The following is a 26189-nucleotide window of genomic DNA, read 5'->3' on the forward strand; positions in this document are numbered from 1 at the left end:
CACTGAACTCTATGGGACTTGCTTCCAGGTGAGCAGGCTTAGAACTGCATTTTCCCTGGATTGGGGTCACTGAGCCTGCATTTTTTTCTGTCTGAAAGGTTAGCCCAGGATGGCTACTACAGCATTTAATCAGACCATTCACCCTTGTTTCCTCTGCTCCTGTTGAAGGTTAATACTTTCTCAGTCCATATCCCGCCTTTCCCAAAAGTATATTTAAAATGTAAACATTACAAATCCTGCCCCCCACCTCCCCCTCTGCTTGTTCCAGAGGAGAGGGCTGGGTGGGCTAACAGAGATATCTAGAGTTGGCATCATTTCTAGAAGTGGACTTTTATGCATCTCTGTTGATTTCCTTCCTCTGACACTAGAATATTTCATTTCTTCAAAAGAAGGGGGCGGGGTAACTTTCTAGGGAGCGGGTGGCAGGTAGTTAATTTACTAACGGGGGAACGTGTTTAAATTTATGTACTGTGTCTGTTTTTCAATAAAGGACATTGTGTGAAACATACTTTGCCACAAGTAGTATGTTCAAATATATCTAAGTTGTGGGGAGCAGGGATTTACCGGGATCAATGAAGAACATATGGTGCTGTTCCAAGCTCTCCAGAGGGCAATGGAGATCACTGGGCCTGAGAACTGTCTTACAAGATACATGAGAAGATAAGAATAGGTTTTCTGGATCAGATCAAAAGTCCAACTAGTCCATCACACAGTGGCCAACCAGAAGTTTCTGGAAGCCCACAGGCAAGCAGGCAGGAAGACAATAGCCCCCACTTTACTTAAGAGCCCAGCAACTCAGAGGTCACCTACCTTTGATAACTGAAAGACAGACAGACAAATAGTCATCATGACTAGTAGCCATTGAAAGCCTTATGCTGCATGAATTTATCCCATCCACTTTAAAGCTAAACTGGCAGTGGTGACTGCTACATCTTGTTGCAGAGACTTGCTTCTTTTTGTCGCTCCTGAATCTCCCAACGGTTCAGCTTCCATTGGATCACCCCAGCTTCTAGCGCTAGCAGAGAGGAAGAGAAAACCGTCCACAACAAGCTCCTTGAACCTCACAGCCTGATGTTGCCTGTCTACATGGATTGCTGACAGGCCTCTGGCCAAACACTTGAAATCATTCCTCAGCACATTCTAGGGATTTTCATTATAGGGGCTTCTCCACCCCAGAACAGGGCTCCAGCGTCAATAAGGCATTAGTTGTGTCAAGCAATTCTGCAGCTGAAGCACACCAGAAAAGTACCAAATCCCAATTCTCTAGCTCCCCTTACTCCTATTTTCAGAGAACTCAGGAGTCTTGGCATCCATCTTCTCCCCTTCCCACTTTAACCCTGCAGACACTGGCTTCCAGGATCCCTTTAGGTTGCCATTTAAAAAAGAAAAAGCCCTCCCATACACGACACAGTGAAATTTAGTATATTATTCTTTTCCTAGCAAGGAGGTGCCAGGACAACTTTCACCTGCAAATGCCACCTTCTCTTCTGCCTTCTGTTAAATGTGCAGGAGCAGGGCCGCTAAAACAAGGCACACCCATCAAGTTGCCATTAGATTCCCCTCTCTTTTTAAGCCCTCCTAGCTGGATCCACAGGATATAGCTTTCCCTGTTCGATTTCTGTCTTAAATCACTCATTAAAAGCCTTGGGATGGTGTCTAGGAGCAATGTTGGCCTAGGAAACGCAAAAGTCCAGGTTTTCCTTGTCTTTCATTCTTGGAGAAGGCAAAGCCAAAGCATCGTCATTTACTCCAACAGGGACATTGAAAACCATCTCCTGAGAAGCTATTTCTGATGCCATACAAATAAGCTTTTCTTTTTCCCCTGAGAGAAATCCACTAAATAAGGTAAGCAGAGGGAAAGGGGAGGTCACACAGCACCCACAGCCGTGTGTCCAACTACCAATTTTATGGGGTGAGGGGAGGGAATCCAAAATCCCTTCATGACGACCAACCCAAACATAACAAAATAGTGAGCAAACTTCTGCGTCCACACAATTCATCAGGCTGGATGTTTAGCAAGGCAAAAGTGGGATGAGGTAAAACAGCTGGCTTGCTATTGCAGCTGTAATGCCTGCATGGGTCCCAAGTTCATTTGTGTTGTATAATCTTAAGAGGAGGGTTGTGGCCTGTGAAGAGTGTCTGCCGACAGAATTTACCACTACAACAACAGTGCTTCTAACTCAATTTGTTCCTTCCAGAGCTTTACTTTGGCCCAATGATTAGGAAGAGGGCTGGGGCTGGGGAGAGGAAGCGGGGTTATATAAGCAGTCTCTTTCCCTGCTTTCTTGCTCCCTGGAGTTTAAACCACAAGCCAGTTAGTGCTGATCTGCACTAATCCCCATGTGGAAAGGATGCTGTAAATATGGTTGTAAGGAGCTTGTGATAATCAGCTGGACACTAGAAGCAGGTGATGCTGCTGGAAAGAGCCCCTCTCCAGCTCTGAAATTTCACTTCTCCCCCACCACCAGCATATTGTGCAAAACCAACCAGGTGGCAGTAAAGACCTTGCTAAAAATTACAAGGAATAAGCACAAAACCAATTACGAAAACACAGAAAGAGGTAAACTGGTACGATGAAAACAGGACTCAATCCCCCGCTTCTTGCTTTGAGCATGGCAAAGTAGTGCCACCTGGTGGGCAGAATGGGAAATGGCACCAACAATCCCTGTATCTGAAGTGGCAGTTTAATTTCTAAATCAAGGCAGGCAAAGCTCAAATATAGCTTCAAGCCAGGCCAAACTATGCCTTTGCAACTAGATTTCAGAGTTTTTCGTGATTCCTCAGTGCTGGAAAGCATACTCTGCACATGCTCAGATACACGTTATGCCTTATCTCATGCCAAAGGCCTGAGGCCTATCGCTGAAAATAAGCTAAATACTACCTCAACTGAGTCGGGAAAAGAAAGAACTAGTGTTGTGTCCAACTTCCTGGCAGAAGAGGATGGGTGGTGGAGCATCTGCCTTGTACACAGAAAATCCCAACTTCAATCACCAGCGTCTCCAGGTAGATTTTGGAGACTTCTGCCCAATACAGTGGAAAGCTGTTGCCAGTCAGTGTAGAGAGAGACCAATGGTCTGACTCTTGTTTAAGGATGCTTCTCCAGAATTCCTAATTTTGTTGTTGTTGTTTAGTCGTTTAGTCGTGTCCAACTCTTCGTGACCCCATGGACCAGAGCACGCCAGGCACTCCTATCTTCCACAGTTTGGTCAGACTCATGTTTGTAGCTTCGAGAACGCTGTCTAACCATCTCGTCCTCTGTCGTCCCCTTCTCCTTGTGCCCTCCATCTTTCCCAACATCAAGGGTCTTTTCCAGGGAGTCTTCTCTTCTCATGAGGTGGCCAAAGTATTGGAGCCTCAGCTTCATGATCTGTCCTTCCAGTGAGCACTCAGGGCTGATTTCCTTAAGAATGGATACGTTTGATATTCTTGCAGTCCATGGGGCTCTCAAGAGTCTCCTCCAGCACCACAGTTCAAAAGCATCAATTCTTCGGCGATCAGCCTTCTTTATGGTCCAGCTCTCACTTCCATACATCACTACTGGGAAAACCATGGCTTTAACTATACGGACCTTTGTTGGCAAGGTGATGTCTCTGCTTTTTAAGATGTTGTCTAGGTTTGCCATCGCCTTTCTCCCAAGGAGCAGGCGTCTTTTAATTTCGTGACGGCTGTCACCATCTGCAGTTATCATTCCTAATTTATCCACCTGAATTTAACGAAAACACACAAGGGGCAAAAGGGGCCAAGATCCAGGAATTCAAGACTTGTGGTTCTTTGCAGTCAAGTCTAAGAGGGATAAGAGGTGGGAAACTGGGAATTAAGGCTGTCAGGTTCAAAGTCAGAGAACATGGATGCTTTTAAATCCACTGCTGCAGGCAGGACCCTAGGCAACCACAGTTTCCCTTGCCCATTCCTCTCCCAATCAATTATCCACCAGGGACCCCTATTAACTGTGTGCCATGTACCATGTAGCAAGGTGGTGAGAATGGATGACAGGGGCTGAGAGGGAACAGGCAGGATACATTTCTCATCATGGGGAAATTTATAAGTGTGTGAATATTCTCCAGCTTTGAATTAAGACAACTATTACTGTAACTAGAACAGCCCTTACCCAACTAACCAATGAAGCAAGCTATTTCAGGACAGATCCAAATATGTGCAAAGTTAAATTTTCACCTTTATCCATTCGTCCAATCAGAGCCGGTCCTACCATTAGGTCAACTGGGGTGGCCACCTCAGGCAGATTTTTTGAGCATCTCAAAAGGACAGTAAATTGTCCATTATTTATTACTGTATTTTTGCTGCCAAGTTGGGGGGAGAGGCTCATATTGGATTTTCGGCCATAGATGCCAAAATTAACTTGACTGGCCTGGATGACCCTGTGCCTTGATTTGGGTGACAGTAGGGAGCAGGGTTGGGACCGTTTCTTGCTCTGTCTTCAGGCAGCAAAATGTCCTGGGCCAGCTCTGGAAAATCTGTGCATAAAGCAAAATTTATATACAGGAAACGTGCCAAGTATGGTGAGGGAAAGGCACACTACCCCCAGGCAATTCTCCTTCATGTGTTGAGAGGCCTACACCTCTAGGGTACCAATCTATGGCTCATCCAAAGAAACTTGGCTAAAACACACAAAACAGGAAGATAATAAAGGACAGTGCTGCCCTCCGCTGGTTCAGTATATTCCGACATCCAAAATGCAGTAATAACGCAAGGAAAGTCCTGCCCAGAATCATTCCCACAATGGCCAAGTACCGTATGTTTCTGAGACGCCCACAAGCAGGACACTGGGGCAACAGCCTTCTTCCCATTATTGCTCCAAAGCAAATGGAAATTCAGAGGTTCAGACTACAAATCTGGAGGTAGAATAGCTAGTCATCTCAGTATCAGCTTTACCTATCATGAATTTTTCTAATCCACTTTAAGTCACTTAAATTAGTGGTAGTCATATCTTGTGGCCGTGAATCCCCGTTTTCTGTGAACTGTCTGAAGTACTTCCTCTCATCCTGGATTTTCAGTTTCGCTGGATTTCCCTGGAGAAAAGCCTCTGCCCACCTTTACTAAGATTTTGTCTCCACTGGTATTCTTACGTATGCTGTATTCTTATTTTTTGTGTTTACATCTTTTTTATATAAAAAAATCAAGCCACCTAGAAGACTCTGGTAATGTGGGCAGCATAGGCATTCCAAAAATAAATGCCCCTTACACCAAACTGAAAAGCTCCCAATATTGCTTTTCCGCATAGGAGAGGTGCTCCAGCCAGTGACCATTTCAGTTGTTCAGCTTTCAGTGTTGCATTATAAGACTGGTTTTCAGCCTCATTTCAGGAACTTTTTATATTCATAGCTCCAAATCAAGCTTACCCAGGAGTTCATCAGATTACTTAATTTGCCATATAGCTTTATGTGCTCAGCTAACATTTATGCAGGTTAGTAGATGAACCCAGTTTGAAATGGCAGAATGACTTATCTGTGACCTGCATTTGGTGACAAACCATTTAGAAAGTTCATCAAGTGCAGATCTGAAGTTTAAAACCAAGTCCAAAAGGACGGCTCACACTGAAACATTCCTGTTTGGTACCAAGTTGCCTTAAGGACTATCTATGCCTATATAAACTTGCATCACAATTAAGATCAGGTTCAAGAACCCTGTCTGCTGTCCCACCAACACATGAAGTTGAAAGGACAAGTGCCAGAAACAGGGCCTTCCCGTTGGTGGTGCCAGGCTTTCTTGTTCTTGTCCTTCTCTTGAAGACTTAACAAATGCTTTTAGTGCAGTTTTAAGACGTTTCATAGCCCCTACTTGGCAACAGGTGTTTGTCGATAGTTTTAGATTGTTGAACTGCAACTGAATTGTAACTTTATTGCTTTTCTGTTTTTAATTTTGTACACCACTCTGCAGCACGTCTTTTAGAAAAGCGGTATATTAAAAAAATATTTAAAATATTTATATACTGCTTTCCAGGTGAACCTCAAAACGTCTTTACATGAAAATATTTCAAATAAACATTATTAAAAATTATTTAATAAAATAGTAAATATAAGCTACAGAGGAAAAACTACGGAGGAAGAAAAACACTTCTAAAAAGCCAGATCTGTTTCCCCCCTAGCCCTGTGGTGGCAATTGTGGGAGGGAAGGCAGTTGTTAAAGTTCTGTGTGCACAAAGAAGCACACACCATGCAGTATAGCCCATGAGAAATGTGTGTGCACGTTAGCATACAAGGAACTGTGGAGACCTGTCAAACCAAACAGCCCCTTGACTTGCCTGCTACTGTGCCAGCCAGAGGGTGCACCACAAGGCCCTTAAAAAACCATGTGGGCCACCTTACGCTGCTGGCATGTTGTGTACTGCTGAGGGGTCTGTGTGTGTAAACTACAGAACTGGGTAAGGACAACCGTACTAGTATTGTCCCAAGCTGCCCCTGCATTTTTATGATACAAATGCATACAACTGGGCCACTGATGGAGGGAGAAGAAATTCACACATTCCATTAAATCACTTAAGTACTTGCCAGCTAATGTGTGAAACAGTTCAGATGCCCCTTGTGTCATAACAAATCCCAGCATTCATCACCTCTTCCCACATCAAGGTAGCTTAACACTGGTGCCATAGGACAATTTAAGCAGTCGTGGTGGTAAGGGATGCAGAGGCCAGTATTCTGAATGAGCGAATTCATTTGGACACAGAGGGAGATCACTCTGCTCGGCTGACTTGCCTTAAGAACTCCCTTGCTGGATCAGGCCAAAGGCCTGAAAAGCAGCTAACCAGATGTTCCCAGGAAAGCCCATGGCTACCCCAACATACTGCCTCTAAACCGAGGTCACATTTAGCTTGCATGGCTAGCACACACATAGAAAGGCCCTTCTTTGCTTAGATTTGCCTAGCTTCCTTTTGAAAACAAACAAACAACTAAGTTAGTGGTCAAAACCACAACTCGGAGCAATGAATTCCTTAATTATGTGTTGTGCAGAGAAACATTCTCGTTATCCTTCATCAACCAATTTCAGCAAAGCAATCCTGAAGTCCAACAGTAAAGAATCCTCTTTCCCTTTACCTGCTCCTCACGGTTCACAATCTTATCCACCTCTATAAAGTCTCTTCTTTGATACCTCCCCCCCCCAAACCGTAAAGCAGCAACCTCTTTTTAAAGCCCTCCATCAAAAAGGAAGATGCTCCCCATTTTCGATCCTCTTATTTCGATGCTCCTCTGCGCTTCTATTAACATCCTTTTTAACGGTAAGGGCAGAGCATTCTCAACGTGGGCCGCTGGTTTTAGATGATAGCACAACCAAACATTAAGAGCCTTCTTAAGAAAAAAAAGGCATTTAATAGATTTTCCTGCTTTTATAATTTAAATAACTTAAAGACGGAAAAGAAGAAAAATCTGACAAGGGCGAGACAGACTTGGACTGCAGCCTCAACGTGAAGGTGGGAGAGGAAGAGAGAGGAGAAATGGAGAATGTACTTGTGGAACCCCAACGCCCACCACACCCACCCACCCTGTGTGCCAGACCCCACCCCGTCCCCGCTGGCCCCTAAAGCCGCCGGAGAGCTCGCTTCTTGTCAGTCTTCTTCTTGGAGGCCAGTTTCTTGTCCCTGTCGCCTGCATGTTTCTTAGCCATGGGGCCTTCCCCAGAGGCACCGGCCGAAGAAGAGCAAGGCTCGGCAGGGTCCTTGGTGCGCAGGCCGGACGAAGGCTGGGCATGGATCTCCGTCAGGAGGCGGGCCCGGGAGGCATATTCCTCATAGTTCTCCAGCAGGAGGCGCCCTGCTTCCTCGTTCAGGGCCGATTCTGGATTGGGATGGATCAGCAAACACTTGATGGTCTACGAGGGGAACAAGGAGCAAGGGCAGTCAGAACCAGGGGAAGGCGAGACATTATCAGAGTGTCAGGCAGAGAGCCTTCTTGGCAGTGGTGCCCACCCTGTGGAACACCCTCCCACCAGTTGTCAAGGAAATAAACAGCTATCTGACTTTTAGGAGACATCTGAAGGCAGCCCTGTTTAGGGAAGTTTTTTATGATTGATCTTTTATTGTGCTTTTTATATCCTGTTAGAAGCCACCCAGAGTGGATGGGGCCAGATGGGCAGGGTTTAAGTAATAATTTATTTATTTATTTATTTATTTATTTATTTATTTATTATGATGATGATGATGATGAAATAATCCAGCAAGCTCTGCCATTGGCCAGCCAAACAAGGTCGTCTCAGGAAGTTGTGCCCACTCCCTCCCAGGAGCAGCAGCAGGACAGGAGGAAGACCAGCATGGTCTCAGCCACTGCTTGGCTGCTGCTTCCCTCTGCCCCAGCAATAAATCTGCTTCATGAACCAGTTGTCTTTGGACTGCTAAAGTGAGGAGAAAGATGCACTGACCCCTGTCAGCAGTCAGTGGGTCACAAGCTGCTAGGCACCCTTTTACATATTGCCTGAATTTATTTCTATTTATTTATTTATTCCATTTATATATACAACCTTTGTCTTCCAAGGAAGTCAATGTGGTGTACAAGGTTCTCCTTCTCCCCATTTCATTCTCACAACAACCTCGTGAGGTAGGTTAGGCTAAGAGCTTCATGGCTGAGTGGGGACTTGAACCCCAGTCTCCCAGGTCATAGTCCAGCACTCTAACCATTATACCACACTGGCTGCCTTCCCCAATGTGGTGCTCTCCTGATGTTTTGTACTGCAGCTCCCTTTGGCCGCACCAGCTGACATGGCCAGTAGTTGGGGCTGATGGAAATTGTAGACAAAAATTTCTGGAGGGCATCAAGCTGCCCATGTGTTGTAAGTTGCCCTTTGGAAATCATTCAGTTCTAGAGACGGGGCATAACTCTGAAGCAGAGTTGAGTTCTGCCTGCTGAAGCTTCTCACTCTCAGCCCGACACCAGATTCAGATTAAAAAGTGGAGCCACATGTGGTGGGAGTGTGGAAAAGTAAAACAGTTTTGGGAAAAAAATTACAGTGAACTAAAGAAGATCCTAAAATATATGTTCACAAAGAAATCAGAAATTTTCCTATTAGGGATACTAGGCCACGAGATAAAAAAAGAAGACTGTAAATTAGTATACTATGCAGTCACAGCTGCAAGGGTAGTGCTAGCCCAGATGTGGAAACAGCAGGAAACACCAACGGTGGAGGAGTGGAGATCAAAGCTGCTAGACTACGCGGAATTGGATAAACTTACAGGAAAAGTTAGGTATATAAGAGACCAAAAGTTCATCAAGGATTGGGGAAAGTACGTAGACTATCTGGAATCTATCAGTGAGGGAAAAACAACGCTAAAGGGATTCAGAGATGCACTGTGATAGACTAGGAGTTATTGTGTAAAGAAAATAGGAGATAGAGAAAGGTACAATGACAATATATGCTAAGAAATGTGTAACCCAAATTATTACTTCGAATGATTTTCGGGCAAGCTAAAGGAAGCCTCAAAAGGGAAGATTAGGTAATTTTGCTGATGTGAAAATTATAATTTTGTGTATCTTCTTTTTTATTTTTATTTTCCTTTTTATTATTTTTTATTGTTATTTGTCTGTGTAATATTCTTTTTTGTTTATCTGTGTTTTAGTCTCTATTTCCTTTATGGAATGAAGCAATAAAAAGAATTTTCAAACAAAAAAAAAAAGTGGAGCCAGGAACAAGGTACTCTATTATCACCTCGGTACAGATATGTGCTTGTGAAAAAGGAGTGTTGCTGGTTTGAAAGTGCCTGTCAAAAGCTCAAAGCTTGTGAGAAGTGAATGAGTTAGAGAAAAGGCTAAGGAAGCAGCAAGCAACCTTCCGGATGTGCAAGCGTTTTACTAGCAGGGATATTATAAGTGGATGATTTCAAAGCAAGATTCTTCTCTCATACATTCTGAGGTGGAACAGACAACAGGAACTGCCCTGCATTGCAGTATGTTTTTTTATTTAGTCACCATGATGGAGAGCTGCAATTCAAATCCAGGAAAAAGCAGCTAATATTCTGGGGCCCCAGGACCACCAAAATACTGTGGCATCATCTATCCCTGGCTCCCACAGAGCCCTATCTCTGTTGCTTCAAAAGTTACCTAACTTAAAGATTGGAAAGGTGGTAGGAAACTTAGAAAGGAGCAAGTTTTTATGGCCGCTGACTAAGGTGTTTTTAACTTACTTGTCACCTCCCTTTTAACTGATTCCTTAAATTTAAATACTTCAATATACTGCCAAAATGTTAAGAGTTGCCTAGACCTATCCACTTGCACGGGAAGAACCCATAAGAAAATGGTCGTATTCCCAATGACAGGGGCAAACCAGCACAGCATCAAAACTAGCAATCGGTACTGACCGATTAACACATGCTCACTAATCAACTAATGTTTTTGTCAATTAATCTACCAATTAATGCTTATTGCCCTGTTTTAAAATGCTTGTGCTGCACATTCTCTCTTCCTCCTGCCTCACTCTCTTTCAACCCACCAATTATCACATCGTTTCCTTGAATGCTTGGGTGGACCCTTGGTTAGGTACAAAATGGGGACAATCTAAAAATGACCTGGTGGTTTCTGAACACAAACTTCTCCAGGTACACAAAAGTCAAGTTGCCTATTAATCAAGAATAATCACCATCCAGCCCTCTAAAACAAGAGTTAAAACAAAAGCTATAGGAAACCCTATGTTAACAGGCTACTGTAAATAATTGGATACATTTATTATAATGAAATACAGGGTCCAGTGGCACTATATAAAAGAATTTTTCTCATCGTTTATTTTGCATGGCTTCATCGTGTAAAACTGAATCCTCAGCTTTAGTGCTTTTCATGGTTTAAGTTACAATGACCTTTTCTCCATTTTAAACCGCACTATCGTATTGTTTTGCGTTTTTAATATATTCAGTTTTGTACTTTGGGTTATTTTTTAAAATAACATTAACCCAGGTACCTTTTTTTTTCAGGAGGAGGGTGGAAATTGGCCTGCTTGAAATAGAGATATTAGAGATATTAGGGTGGGAGGGATGCATGGCACTTGGTTTAGAAAACTCTGCTACTGTACAGCCCCAGCCAGCACAGAACACCTGGTCAGGGATGATGGGAGCAATGGCACAAACCTGGAGGGCCACATGCTCCTCATCCCTGCCATACAGAGAGATTTTAGGAAAGGTGAAAAGGAAAAATGGCACTGAGCAGCCACCCCTGACCCCTTTAGTGCTCTGCAGCACTTATGGAGGAAGGTTTCAGAAGGGTGGGAAGGGACAACTGGTGTCTTTCTGTTTAGGCTGCTTTTTGTTCTGTGCTTTTATTGTAAATTGCCTGGGGTGTTCTATACATCAAATTATCTATACCTCTTTTAAACAAAGCCAGGCACCACAATCCCCTGTTCTCACTGCCAACTTGGAAAATGAGGCTTTGGTTCCGGAATGCCGGTTTGTGGCATGCAGGAAGCCAGTCTTCAGCACACAGGCAGAGGGCAAGCCCTAGCCAATGACTGCTCTCCCCAGGGACAGCGTGGCTAATGCCAACTTTATTATCCAATCAGCACCATGGGAAGTTTTTTTTCTTCTCCTAAGAGATAATATTATAAATATTATATTATAATATAACAAACAATATATTATTATTATTATTATTATTATTATTATTATTATTATTATTATTTAATGTTGAATGCTGTATTGTGTTTTTAATATTCGATTGGGAGCCACCCTGGAGAAACCCAGCCAGGTGGGTGGGGTATAAATGTTGTTGTTATTATTATTATTATTATTATTGCCATTTCTTTGTTTATTGCTGCTTTTACTTTTGCTTTTAGTTAATGTTTCTTTTGAAATTAATTTTTGATGTGATTTGGATGTAATAATAATAATAATAATAATAATAATAATAATAATAATAATAATGTGTTGCTGTGTGAACTACCTTGGAAGCATCAGTGGAAAGGTACTGTTGGAAATCTTTTAAATAACTAGTTAAAAGAGGGCAGGCTGGTTGGGCAGCGTGCCAAGAATCAGGTTGAGCATCTTCTCAGTGGAGATCATACCCTTATGAACCAATCCCTCCAAGTAACAACAGGTTGCCGCCACCTGAATTAGATACCCTGTGCTGGAACACAGGAGCCACAAGACACCAAACATGAAAGGAAATGAAGAAGCGGCACTGAAAGACACATCCTGACTATTAACAGAAAGAGGGAGGTGTCAGTTTGCTCCAGCACCAAGTTTGTAAACTGCATTGAAGTTTGTTAAAAACTGAATTAAAATTTTTAGCATGAAAACAAAGTCCAGAGGTCTGGTTTAATGCACTGATGCCAAGAGCTAAACAGTTCCTGGTTCAATGCTCTGCCATGACGCATCACTGGGCAGCTTTGGCCAAGCCATTTTGCTCTGTCACTTGAATGGGACATTTGCAGGACACTTCATGGTAGGTTTTGCTTTAGGTTGAACCATTCTCCCCACTAGCCTAGATAAGTCCAGGACCAAGCAAAGAGAGGGACCATGGCTCAGAGGTGAGACACGTGTTTTGCATGCAGTTCAATCCCTGGTATTGCCTACTGAAAGGATCTTAGGCTCCAGGCAAAAGAAATGTATCTCCCTACTTGAAACCCTGTCACACCAATGCCAATCAGTATAGAAAGTACTGGACAATAAGACTGACCAGGTGAATTAACAATATTAACAATTTAGGGTTACACCCCAATTCAGGACCCAAACATACCATTTTGGGATGTAACCCAGTAAAAACCACACTCACCAGCAGGACATGTCGGATGCCCAGTTCCGCTTTCCAGTCCTTCTTGAGGACGTTGACGCAGATCTCGCCATTGGCTCCCACGTTGGGGTGGAATATTTTGGTCAGGAAGTAGCCTTTGGGTGGGCTAGCTGGAAAGTCTTTGCCGAGGATGAGCTTCATGCGGAAGAGGCCACCGGAATATGGGGTACCCTCTGCAGCAGGAACAGGAGAAGGGTTGTCTCAGCAATACTGCAGGATGGCATCTCCCACTCATTGTACCCCACACATGGTTTAAACCACAGCTCAGTTATCTCTGATGTCCAGCTAACTATTTTGCTTTGTTGGCGGCCTGATCCCAAGGAGTGCTCCCTTTTCCCATATGACCACTTCTCCACTTTTTGAGAACGCCAATATGGCCTCCTCTAGATTCCATCTTCTACAGCAGCCATGATGATCCACAAGACCTTGGGAGCTAAAAAAGATGCTGGCCACGCTATTGGTACCTGAGTGTTGTTTATGATGTGGTTGGTGCTCTGTACCACATTGGGAACAAATTTTTTTGTAAAAAATTGTATACTGCCCTATACCTGCAGGTCTCAGGGTGGTTCACAAGATAAAATCATGATATAAAAACACAGAATACATAATCAAAATAAAAACAAGAACAATCCAATAACTCCCCCCTCTCAAGCACATTATAGGTAAGGGACCCATGGACAGTTAAGTTTAGTCAAAGGAGATTACGTGGTGTGGCACTCATCTCTGCTTTCAGGCCAAGGGAACCGGTGTCCGTCTACAGACAGCGTTCCATGTCATGTGACCAGCATGACTAAACCGCTACTGGTGCACGGAGGACTGTGATGAGTGCCAGAGCGCATGGAAATGCATTTACCTTCCCACTGCAGTGGTATCTATTTATCTACTTGTACTGGTGTGCTTTCGAACTGCTAGGTTGGCAGGAGCTGGGACAGAGCAACGGGAGCTCACTACATCGGGCGGATTCCAACTGTCAACCTTATGATCAGCAAGCTCAGTGGTTTAGACCACAGCATTATAACACCCCCCAACAAATGATATGCCTTGTCAAAGACTGTGGAATTTTCACTGAAAAGGAGGGGAAAGTAATTTGACTCCTAAATTATTATTTTTTTGGACAGTGTTCTGAGGCAACAATGGTTGATACTATCATCATCCTCACGTCTCTGGATTAGCAGAACTTTCTTCTATTACCATTGAATATGTACTTTTATTCCTGATTCAGCCCTGCTTAAATTCAGATAAAACCTCTGTTCTTCTTTTCATGTATTGTATCTGAAGTCCCAGAACTTAATACATTGATCCAGTATTTGTGACTTGGCATGTTCCGTGTTCCTTATTAATTTATTTCTAATTAAACTGGAATGAAAGAGGGTTAAAAAACATGAAATGAGCACTGCAGGAGTGAAGTGAATGACGCCTTTCAATGCTACTTGGTGGCTGCCTAAGTATACACAGAATAAACTCAGGGAATAGAGGTTTATCTTTTAGAACGCTCTGGTTGGTCACAAGACAAAAAAAGATGACATTTTAAAAGTTAATAGTTAAAAGTTAAAGTTTATATAGGCCCAGATGAAATTATGAGTGTGTTATATTAAAACGCAAAATGTTTCTGTTTTCCCATTTTATTTCTGGTGTGGTTTTATTGCTAGAAGACAGACATTATATGGTCTTGCTGTGGAAACTGAGAACTTGGTATTTAAAGAAAACTGAATCTTCTCTTCAGTTAAGAGAGAATGTCCCAAATGTTAGATAAAGCCCACCATACCTCTGTTACATTAGAGAACTCTTCTCTCTCTGAAACACCATGTTTAGAGATAAAAGATTCTACTTTGGGCAATGAGGCTGAGAAATCATAGACAGAGAGAGATTGTAAATCTGATACAAAAAAGTCTCAAGGTTCCTCTTGGTCTCAACAATATTTACAACCCAACTGAAATAAGGAAGGATTCTTAGTGTACAAGGAGGAAAAAGAGAAGAAACAATCCAGAATTTTGGGGTTGTCATTATAAATTAATGAAAGGCTAATTTTTAATGAGTATATTATTATTATTTAGCCCAGTTTTGCTTTTTCTCCAGCAACTCTCCTGAATACTGAAGGCTTGCTGACTTCTTTTTTTAAGGAGCTAACTAAGTCTGGTCCCCCCTTTTTTTCTTTTAGCCTTCACCCCAAGCCCTTTTCTGGGGCAAGGTTGTCTACTTGCAAGGCAGATATTTTTACTCCTCTAAGCACAAGCTTCATAGGGGCTAGATTTTTCTTTTCCCTTTTAATTTCCAGTTTGGGGCTCCAGGATTCATTCACCAGTTGAAACCAGTGGACCTCAACTTTGGTAGATATGGACCCTCCTGAACATTTCTTAGAACCAGGGGTGGGAAAAGGGTTAATTTGGTTTTATTGCTAGAAGTCTGAAAGTATATGGTCGGGCTGTGGAAACTGAGAACTTGGTATTCCTAGAGAATTAAAACTTCTCTTCTGCTAAAAGAGAGAATACTGGCCCAATGGGCTGTCTCCAATGTTAGCCCTAGACCCATTGATATCGATGGGCATAATCAACACAGGCCCGTTAATTTCAACACATCTACTCAGAGTATAATTTAACTGGATACACCCCAATAGTCCTGACCTCCTGTATTCTACTTCATTGTTATGTCTGCACTGAGCCACAGCTCAAGGCTGCACTTTGGTTCCAGAGCTTCCCTCCGCCTACAAGACCCCACCCAACTGTCTTATTTCTAACCACAAGGTTAGAATATATAAATATATATATGTATTTGCTTTCGTAGATTTTCACGGGTACAGGAATGCAGGTTTTGGTGTCCTCGGGTGTCTTCCCGTGTAAAAGTTGGGGTGTCTAGGCGACGTTTCGACGAGGTCTCACTCGTCATCATATATTATACAGTCATACCTCTTGCTACATTTGCTTCAGGTTAAATCTTTTCAGGTTGCGTCCTGCGGCAACCCGGAAGTACCGGAAAGGGTGCGCAGATGCTCAAAATGATGTCGCGCGCATGCACAGAAGCGGCAAATCGCGACCCGCGCACACGCGGGTTGCATTTTGCTCATGTTGTGAACTGGGCTCCAGAACAGATCCCGTTCGCAACCAGAGGTACCACTGTAAATACCTACATGCTATAAACAGCACAAAGGTATCTGGATTCCCTCACAGGAGGTGCGGAAGAGAGCTCCTTTCCCCATCCTGGAAGCAGGGAACAAGCTCTCCTGGACAACATAGGAATATTGATGGGAAGCTAAATTTACGCTGCCTGTGGAGAAGAGCCCCACAACCCCTTAAAAGAGTCCATTCTTGCTTGGACAATGCCACCTGGTACTGTTGCCCTTTTCACAACAACCCAAAAGCTAGAGCTCTGCTGTACGTGATGCTGGTCTGCCCTCTGCCTCCTAACCACATGCTTTTTTAAAAAAAAGGAGTCTCGGAAAGCAAACCCCACGTGCCCCTTCTTACCAGGTCCTTCAATGGTAACTTGCACATCTGTGATGTCCTCCTCATTAGGGAATACTTTGATGCCTTCGGGTGGGTCTGAGGTCAGAGTGGAGACTTCCCTGTAGACCAGCCGAATCACGTGGGGAGGCAAATTTTCTACATTGGAATTCTGCAGGACAGAAAAGGTGGGAGAGGGAAAAGCAAAGAAGAATATGGTTCTTAGCTGAAATGCAGTCCCTGCATGGATCTGCCACCCGCTACTCTTGAAGGGGGCAGGGCTGACCAATATTGGGAGTGACAATGTGCTGCAGAATGCCTGAAAAGTTGCATAGAGGGTCTACCCAAGAGCCAACAGCAATACAGAACAGGAAGGCCAGCTCTAGGCACTAGTAATACTCAGATTTACTTGGGGGAGGGAATGGGAAGGAAAGCATAGTGCGTGTAAAAGGTGCTTACTTGGGTCAAACAATGTTCCAATGCCTTGGAACACACACACACCTGTGGAGAAACACCACCATCCAAAATAAGCCTCCGCTTCCTAGTCTTCTCCCAGCAAAGTCAGTGAATCATTAAATAGCTGCTTGCTTTCCAAGACATGTCACTGGAACACTGTCTTCTGCCAGCATGCCACTTGAAATGCTTACTCCTAAGTAATCTCCCCATAACCCACATGAACCTGCCAATTCAAGCAGCAACGCAGTCTGCTTCCTATGTTTACTCACAAGTAGGCTCCCCGAAAGCCGTTTCATGCAGCAGGAGGATGACAAAACATAGGATCCATTTCAAAATGCACTTTCTTCTGATTAATTCTCACTCACCAAGAATTATGCATGTCTTATTTTGAAAGTATTTTTTTGTTGATGAGCCCCCGACTGCAAAACCCAAAGACAGTCTAATTTCTCTCCACTAAAAACCATGTACCTCTAGCCTGAAAAGACACACCCACACACAGACTCAGAGAGATCCAAGGCAAAACAGCACAAATTAAAATGGACTTTTGAACAGCCACTCACCTGCCTGCATGTGGCAAGAACCAGGGATGCTTTATAAACTGGAAGAACCCTTTTTAAAATTAAAATTAACACTATGCGCGCATAAGCTCATGGGCAACTACACTGTATACAGAGTCTTCGTTGTAAGGCAGAAATAAACACATATGGGAAGAGTGACATGAAGACACACCCATCCCAAATAGCAAAGGTGCATCAAATTAGACAGAGCAAAAGAAAAAGGAACAGCTTGTTTGCGCAAATAGATTTATCTTGTTTCATTTATCAATTGCTTCCAAAGGGATCAGAAGCCCAATGGTAAGTATTTTAAAGCAATATTGCATCCCTCATAGCGGCAATTCTTGAAAGCACAGGCACAATTCCTCCTCAAAGCTGCCTGAGTGGAACTTCCAGGCATGAGGAAGGAAGGGATGGGAAACAGCTACTTTGCAGCTCTGCGCTCGCAGTCCTTTGGTGGAGCACAAACTCTCATAACTGTCAAGACAACAAGACTAGATGTGTTACGAAGAGCCAAAGTCACGTTGGCTCAAGAATCCCAGCATTCAAAAGTACTAATTGGTGGGGACAGTGTCAAATCCTATGTAAAACCCTTCTACCCCCAAGGCAAATGCTGCTACTTGAGAAAAGCCAATGGGGGTGAGTGTGGTGAGGAGGACAGGGAGGGCTGTATTAGGATCAGAGAGGCAAGTTCAGTCACAAAGCCCACTGCGTGACCTTGGGCCGATCACACACTCTCAGAACAACCTACGGTGCTTCACAGTTTAATTGTGAGGGTAAAACAGGGGAGAGTGAAATACAAGAATCATGGGCACAGCCCTTGAACTCCTTGGAGAAGAGTCCAGAGTAAAATGTAATAATGGATTGAGAAAATACACTAGCAAGGTAGCCTTCACAGCAAAAGTTGAATCTGACTTCTCAAAAGCCTGCTGCCAATATTGCAGCACAACTTTCAAACACAACAAATCTGGAGTGGCTGGGCTTTTTCTAACCCTCTTTTGCACACACGGGTTTGTATGTTTTTAATTTCAGGTGAGAAACGGGGGTGAAAGCAAGCAGAGTCACACACAAATTAAGCTAATTGCTATTTATTTATATTTTGACACCTGTCAACTGTAGATCCTCATTTGTACCATCAGAAGGAATTAAGTGGCCTGCATTGCCAGCAAATATTGACACACAAAAGCAGGACAATTGCGAAGGAAGAAAACCTTTTGTACTTAGGTTACGCAAAGTCTTTAGGCAAGGAATGCCTTAACTTTTTCCTCAGACACAATGTGTATTTGTGGGTGTACAATTTTTGTTACTTGGCTGTCATTTCTACAAACACTCCACCTCAGTTCAACATCATAGGGTGGCTATTTGCAGCCTCTGCTTCTCAGACCAATTCTGCACACACCCTAAATGTGCCCACATACGTCTTCCAGAGCGCTAAAGGGGTTGCCGACTTGCCATTTTAAAAGGAGCAAGCTGACCTAGCTTCCAACATGCACCAGCTCTCCCTGGGGAGTTCTTTCCCATCTCTCTCTCTCTGACTCCAATAGAAACTAAGTTTTACTACTGTAGCATACATAGACACAAAAGCATGTAGCCCCAAACTGAAAAATAAACAATTTGGGTCACAGTCTAACTCAGACTATCAATTTTGCATCCTCAGATTATGTTGGACTAGCTAGCAGGACCAGTGGCCAGGGATGATTTTAGTCCAACAACACCTGGGGACCTAAAGTTGTGAAAGGCTAGTCTAATTAGTTAACTACATCCACAGCCTCCTCTACCAGAAATACAGAGAAGGCCACATTTAAACAGGACACTCCACAATACCATTTCTGATCCCATCTGGATCAAAGCAATGTGTCCCACGCTGCTGGATGTTTTTTCCTTGGGATCCTCCAAAGCTAACAAAAATCAGATTCCATGCCAGGCTCATTCTAATGGAACTTAAAACACAAAGTCACCAACAGTGGGAATGCTGCCCCCAAAGGGCACTTCAAGAGTAAACCAATAGTAAGGATGTCAAATGGCAAAAATGTATCACCCTTGGCTATAAAGGAAGACATCAGAAGAGGCATCCTAGCATCTCTTTGGAGTAACTGTAAAATAAAGTACCAACACTCAAGAGCATACAGATAAAGAACACACTAATAAGGAGAAAAATATTACACACCACTATGTATTGGCTTTCTACATGGAACATTTTCATTTCTTCCATAAAAGTCATCACTTCTGCTTAAGTTACAAAGGGCTTAACCTCCACTGACACACACATGCACTATGTGCTGAGAAACGACTAATGGTTTTTGATAGATTACAAAAAAATAAAGTTATCATGGAAGCTCAGTCCTTCCCTGCACACAAAACTGCTGCCTGTGTGTAAACCATCTGCTGGGGGGTGGGGTTGGGGAAGAGGAGAGAGCACTGCTTGCCAAGGATTCGTCCCATGAGAAAGAGTTTACAATTAAACACATCTGAAAGCATGTAAGAGGTCAAAGGACTGCGCAGGTCTCAAATACAAGATGAAAATTTAAAAACATGTATGCAGCACTGCACATAGAAAAATATACCCAAGGGAACCAAAGGCCTAGACTGGAACAAATCAAGACAAAAGGTTTTTAAAAGGCTAACCAACTTTATAGACCTTAAAGAAGTACTCTTACAACTCCACTGAGTAGAAGAGTTTGCAAACATGGAGGATTTTGCTTTGAGAGAAAGGGGGAGAAGGAGAAGACAAACTGTTCAGAGTACTGCTGTATCTTCCTAAATCCTCATACTACAAAAAAATAAAACTACTCAGAAAGCAAACTCTAGATGCCTCCCAATACAATCCTATATGTTTATTCAGGAGCAAGTCTCATGGTGTTCAATGCCCAGGATTCCAGCCTTAATAAAGAATGTCTGAGATATGTTTTCCCATATGTAAAAAGAACAATCCACCTTTTCTATTATGTATTATTTTGTACAAGTGATGACTTTCTGTGTTTGCAGCAAAGAATAGGCCTTTAGCCCTGCACCTGGAAATCAAACAAAATACAAGGTATTTTGGAAGGCACTGGAAAGAAATACATTCTGTCTTTCACTTATAAATCAAACAATATAAAATATGCCTCAACAAATATGATCCAAACAGGGAATGTAATTAAATTCATAAAAGCAAAGGTGGCTATTATCAAAATGCATTATTTACCCTGTAAGGAATCTATTGTCCCAAATAAATATCTGAGGATTTTTTTAAAGACCTTGATACTCTCAATAATGTGTGTTTTTCATATGGAACATGCATCAAGGATGCCACAGCTCACACATCCAAGAAAGGAAACAGGAGGAGCAAAGTTGTAACAAAGGATGGAAAATATTGTGGCAAGTGGGGAATTAAGTTTTTTTCAAGTTTGACTTCCAGTGTGGGTAACTGCCCACACCTCCTATACAAAAATTATTCCTCCCATAAACACTTTTAAAATGTCCGACTTCATCAGGGTTTTATACCAGGGAGCTGTTGTTGGATTCCAACTTCCATCATCCCCAGTCAACATGGCCAATGGTCAGAGATGGTGGCAGTAGGAGTCCAATAACAGCTTCCCCACCCTGCTTAATTTAAACAAATACTCAGAGAAACTGGCATCACTATATCTGTTATACTTGCACCTCCATTTTTAAATGCCTTTCTAGTGTACTCATTCCAAACCAAAGAATATGGGCCTCTTTCACCATATTTTAAGATGAGTTCCTTTAGGAATTGAGAAGCTCCTTCTGAATGTTTCTCTTTCTCTTCATATTTCACCAGTAGCTCCTCTATTAGGATTCCTCCTCTATCATGACACCCCTAAGCCTGGCACTAGATCTTAACCCACACCTGACACTGGATCAGGAAATTCCACCCTTTCTCGACACCAGGACTTCAACAGGCTTCTCACCACTCGCGCCACAAACACTGACATACCTCCAATACTAAATCCAAGTATCTTATTACAAGCAAATCCTATACAGAACCCCACTCTCAGATCCCTTCCCCAATACAAAACCATAACCTTGGAACCCAGCTGAAAACAGGCAGCCAAAGGTTTCACTAAATACTCCTGGATTTTGCCTACAGGCACACAAATATGAACAGATCCCCATGTTACCCATCCCCTGAACCTTTGATCGTCATTGTGCAGAAAAGTCACATGCCACCAATCCCAACCAACTTCTGGTGGGTCCCAGAACCAAGGAGAAAACTTCAAATTAGGCATGGGCAAACGAGCCAAAAGCAACTCACCATTGTGTAGGGTCTGCACAGAGGATTGTAGAACAGCACAACCTTTAGAGGGCTCACATACGCACCTTAGTCTACACCTAAAATATCGTGCGCCTACTCCTAACCTGGGTCCGGAGCCCCCTACCCCTATTGAAAAAACGCTAGATACTAGGGTTTAAGAAGTTCCACCTTTCCCATGCATTTACGGGGGGGAAACCAGATGTTCCCCCCACCCTCCTCCTTCTCCACGCTGTTACCAACTCGCTTATGCCACCCTCACTTTAATGAGGGTGGCCGGTGCCCAGCAAACGTTTTTATAACCCTCGGCCAAAGCCAGCCACACCCCTTTGGAACCCCAACCGCCCAATCAGGCCCGTTAGAACGGAGGGGGTCCGTTCCTCCCCCCTCCCTTCTCGGGTGCTCTCCTCGCGGAGAGCCGTTGACAACCAATGTCCGCGACGGCCGGCAGCCAATGAGGAGAGGCGTAGTGGAGAGGCGGCGCTATAGTGCCTGATTGGACGGATTTGAATACGAACGTTTGGTGAAAGCGGCGTTTAAAGGGACGATAGTTTGTTTATCTGCTAACGGTTGCGGGAAGAAACTGGGTGGGGGCGAATTTCAAATCCTTCGACTGACGCGCCGTTTCGCCAATAGAATGTGAGAGTGCGCGGGAGACGCGGCTCGGAGAAATAGTAACTTGACGTAGCGATGTAGCCAATAGGCGACGAAAAAGTGTCTGGCTGCGGGGAAAGCTCTGCCCCTGGTTCTTCCTTATTCAAACAAAGCGGGCAGGTTCCTAATTGGCCAAATGAGAAAAGTAAACCCGCCCAACTGACGACAGGAAGCAGCTAATTAGGGCTGAATAAGTTAAATATATTTCGTCTAATAATTATGCATAATGACGGGATACACTAAGAAGCGGGTGGGGCTTAACAGGGGAAATGACTGCTCGGGCGACCAGTTCGAGATGTTCTCAACCATCCTGTCCTCAATAATGTTCATGGACACACACACTTGACAGCTGCCATTAGCTCCATCTGTGAAGGAACTTCCTTCTCACTGGAAACATCTTTAGACTGCAACTGCTCTCTGAAGGCGTTCATGATTAAGGCTGCAAACCTATGTTCACTTACTTGGGAGTTAAGCCTCGTTGATTGTAATGGGGCTCACTTCTGAGTAGACAGAGGACTACACTGAGAGAGAGAATCGGCACAAAGGTTTACCTTGGCTTAAAATGGCCATGTTGCCATATCAATTGCTGAAGATAACACAAGTGGGCAGTGCAGCAGCTGCAACTTTTTGCCCCCGGTGAAGCCCCCACAGAGGCTGCCAGCCTGAGTGGAAAGCATAATGCTGGTGGTCGACAAAAGCAAATCTTTTAAAATGGTCAACAAAAACAAATCTTTAAAAATGGTTGACAAAAGCAAATCATTAAAAATGTAGAATCAACACCAACAACTGGAAACACTGGCGTGCAATTGCTCCAGTTGGAGAACAGCCTTTGCCAAAGCTGCCGTGGGCTTTGAAGCTTGAATGCAGGATGTATGGGGAAAATGTGCTAAGAGGAAGGCACGCTTGGCAAACCCTCACCGTGATCAACTCCTGCCCAGAAACCTATGTGCCCACTGTGTAAGGACATGTGGATCCAAAATTGGCCTCCACAGTCACTTACGGACTCATTGTTAAGACCATGTTCATGGAAGACAATCTTACTCAGCTACGAGTGATTGCCAAAGAGGAAGAAGTGTGTATGCAAATGCACATGGGTGGGTGTGCCAAACTGGGTCTTTGACCTGGGTAAAATAAAGCCTAGTTTCACCCCTGCAAGTGGGAATAGTTGCTTTTACACTAAGTATCCTGTTTGTGGGCTTCCCAGAGGTGTATAGTTGCGACTCTATGAGAATACAATGGACTAGGTGCACTTTTGACCTGACTCCCACAAGGGTCTTCTTAGTGCCCATCCACACTGCTGAATGTTATGGATTGTGTGCCCCTTGTGCATCCTTTAATTCCCCCTCAGGAGCAGGGCTCCCCCACCTTTTAATTATTCCACTGTTTGTATGTTTAATTGTTATTTATTGAATGTATTAACACAAAATACATAAAAACAAGAACAGAACAGAACAATAACCTCCCCTCCCATAAACGCATTTAGAAAAATATAGGTTGTTAATCCACCAAAGGCATGGTTGAAGAGGAACGTTTTCCCCTGGTGCTTAAAGGTGTATAATGAAGGTGCTAGGCAAGCCTCCCAGGGGACAGTACTGTATTCCACAAACAGGGAGCCACTGCAGAAAAGGCCTGTTCTTCTTTTACCACCCTCTGGACCTCTTGCGGAGGAGGCACATGAAAAAAGGCCTTAGATTATTATTGCATGGTTTTTTGTGCATAAATGTAAAGCTACCATTTTGCCTTCGCTGCATACCAATAGAATACAGCATTATCATCAGATTTCCAGACTCAATTCAAGGTTCTAGTTTTGATCTATAAAGCCTTGTTTACATCAGAAGCCCTTTTCTGGGCAGCCATGGAAGGTGAAGAGGTGCAGCCACATTCCCCTAAGCTGCAGCAACATTGTTCATTGGGAGCTGCTACGAGTTGCAGAGAAGAAAACCTGGGTTGTTACATTTCTTAGCTAGCAAATTTTGCTTTTCCATGGCTAACAGCAGATGGGGTCCATGGAGGAGGAGAAGGGATAGACCCCTTTTCCGCCATGCTATGGTCCTGCTGAAGGGGCAAGTTTGAGAGGCATCTGCACCATATGCATTTTAAAAGCACATAGTAGGAGTTTGCTTCAGGGATGCATCACATTGGTCCTCCAGGTGTTGCTGGAGCCGTTTTAGGAAAACCTCTCCCCCAAATAGTGATGTTAAGCTTTTCGAGCTGTTTCCGCTGCTTTTCCCATCGCGTTGCCATACATCCGGGTTTCACCTGACATTTTGCTGATTCAGCAAAAAATTCCCAACGCCGTTTTTACACCCCAAAACCAGGACATGTCAGGAAATATGGCAAGCCTTCGCTTCACTCTCATCAGCTAGCATGGCCAATAGTCAGGGATGATGGGAGTTGGCTCTGTGGTCTAAACCACTGAGCCTCTTGGGTTTGCTGATTGGAAGGTCAGTGGTTCAAATCCCCATGACAGGTGAGCTCCCGTTGCTCTGTCCCAGCTCCTGCCAACCTAGCAGTTCGAAAGCACACCACTGCAAGTAGACAAATAGGTACGGCTGCAGCGGGAAGGTAAATGGCGTTTCCGTGCGCTCTGGCACTCATTACGGTCCTCCGTGCGCCAGTAGTGGTTTAGTCATGCTGACCACATGACCTGGAAAACTGTCTGTGGACAAACACGGGCCCTCAGCCTGAAAGCAAGATGAGCGCCGCAACCCCATAATCGCCTTTGACTGGACTTAACCATCCAGGGGTCCTTTGCCTTTTTACCTTTACCTAGTCCACCAACATCTGAAGGCACACAGGTTCCTTGCCGCTGCCTACTTCCTTGTGAGTGATTCCTGTGAAGCCCTTTGTATGTGTGAACTAGAAATGTTTTCAAAGCAAGTAGTGTTGGGGGTGGGGCACTGGAACAAAAAGGAACAAAAATAAAGCAGGAACTAGGTTGTGGATTGTAGCAAATGTTACTCAGTGCTATGCTCACTTCACTACTTAATAGTCATGAATGCAATTCAAGAGGGGTTGATGCCCTGGGATGCAATAGCAGCCATTGCCAAGAGTCCCTGTGCTTAGCTAGTGGAAAGAGCATCCACTTGTGGCCTTGAAAGTGATTGCATTGGGCGGAATGTGAAAGGATGCTGCAGGCTAAGCTGGAGACCCCATGAGGCCTAATCAATCCCTGGCTTTCTATCTGACAGCCCTGCTATAATAAAGTAAGCTTGAATGTTAATGAATTACTAGGGAGGGGGGTGATCCCCAGCACAGCATGAGCTGAGATTAGCTGCTGAAGAATACTAATGAGGTGATATATGCAAATTGCTTGCTTAGGGAGATAATCTTGAATGTGAATGAGGTGTGGAGATAGATATTAATTCAACCAGTCATATTTGAAGCAGGGGAGATAATCTCAAATATTAACAGTGCTTAATACAGAACTGGCAGCAGCATGCTTTAGCTGGGGTTGATGTTTCAACATACTGGCCTTTTTTCCCTTCTTCAGATGGTTGACAGGGAACTTTCAAGTTCTGTAAAATGTTTGAAATAAATGTTAAATAACATGTACCGGTACTTCTCAACACGTCTCTGTCGTTGATCCACACAAGGATTAAATCTGGTTGCTGCAGTATTGCTTCCCCAGGCTGGTAGTCAATTCATTTTCAAATCTTTCATTTGCTCAGCATCCTTCCCCCCACCCCTTCTTCTGCATGTTTTATAAGCAGGCAGAGCGGGGGGGGGGGGGGCACCCACAATGAAAGGCAAAGCTCTGTGTATGTGTGTTTGGTGGGGTGTTTTGTTTTTAGTATGTATGTCTCAATTTGAACACAATATCTTTCCTAGAGCTGGTGTAGAGCAGCTGCAATCCTAACCCTAGTTACCCAGGAGTAAACCCCATTGAATTCAACAGGACTCACTTCTGAGCAGGATCGTGCTATAAAGTATTAGGTTTGGATGTGAAAAAAATCAGCTTCAAATCGCTGCTCAGCTGTGAATATCTCATAATGGTTCTTATCCTGAACCTACTGCTGCAATATTGTTATGTGGCTAAAACACTGTCCTTTGGTGCTTGTAAAACAGGTCGGATATACATAAATCACTGGGAACATAGTTGACTTTTTGCTGCTGTGGAGGA

General features: G+C 43.7%; 1 protein-coding gene across 1 annotated transcript; it reads right to left on the reverse strand.

Moving 5' to 3' along the window:
* Positions 1-5998: 5998 nt before the first annotated feature.
* UBE2S (ubiquitin conjugating enzyme E2 S) lies at positions 5999-21865 on the reverse strand. Its single transcript, XM_083707778.1, has 4 exons — positions 21416-21865; positions 16175-16322; positions 12696-12886; positions 5999-7821 (listed from the first exon to the last, which is right to left on the reverse strand). The coding sequence occupies exons 1-4, from the start codon at positions 21416-21418 to the stop codon at positions 7531-7533; spliced, it is 633 nt and encodes a 210-aa protein (XP_083563904.1). The 5' UTR covers positions 21419-21865; the 3' UTR covers positions 5999-7530.
* Positions 21866-26189: the final 4324 nt, after the last annotated feature.

Source organism: Podarcis gaigeae, assembly GCF_964106915.1.
Source record: "Podarcis gaigeae genome assembly, chromosome: 13".
Lineage (NCBI taxonomy): Eukaryota > Metazoa > Chordata > Lepidosauria > Squamata > Lacertidae > Podarcis > Podarcis gaigeae.

Excerpts from the sequence above, each read along its gene's own strand:
- UBE2S (XM_083707778.1), bottom strand. Across the intron at positions 12,887-16,174 it reads AGTTACCATTGAAGGACCTG|AGGGTACCCCATATTCCGGT; the intron begins GTAAGAAGGGGC and ends TTCCTGCTGCAG. Across the intron at positions 7,822-12,695 it reads GCATCCGACATGTCCTGCTG|ACCATCAAGTGTTTGCTGAT; the intron begins GTGAGTGTGGTT and ends TTCCCCTCGTAG.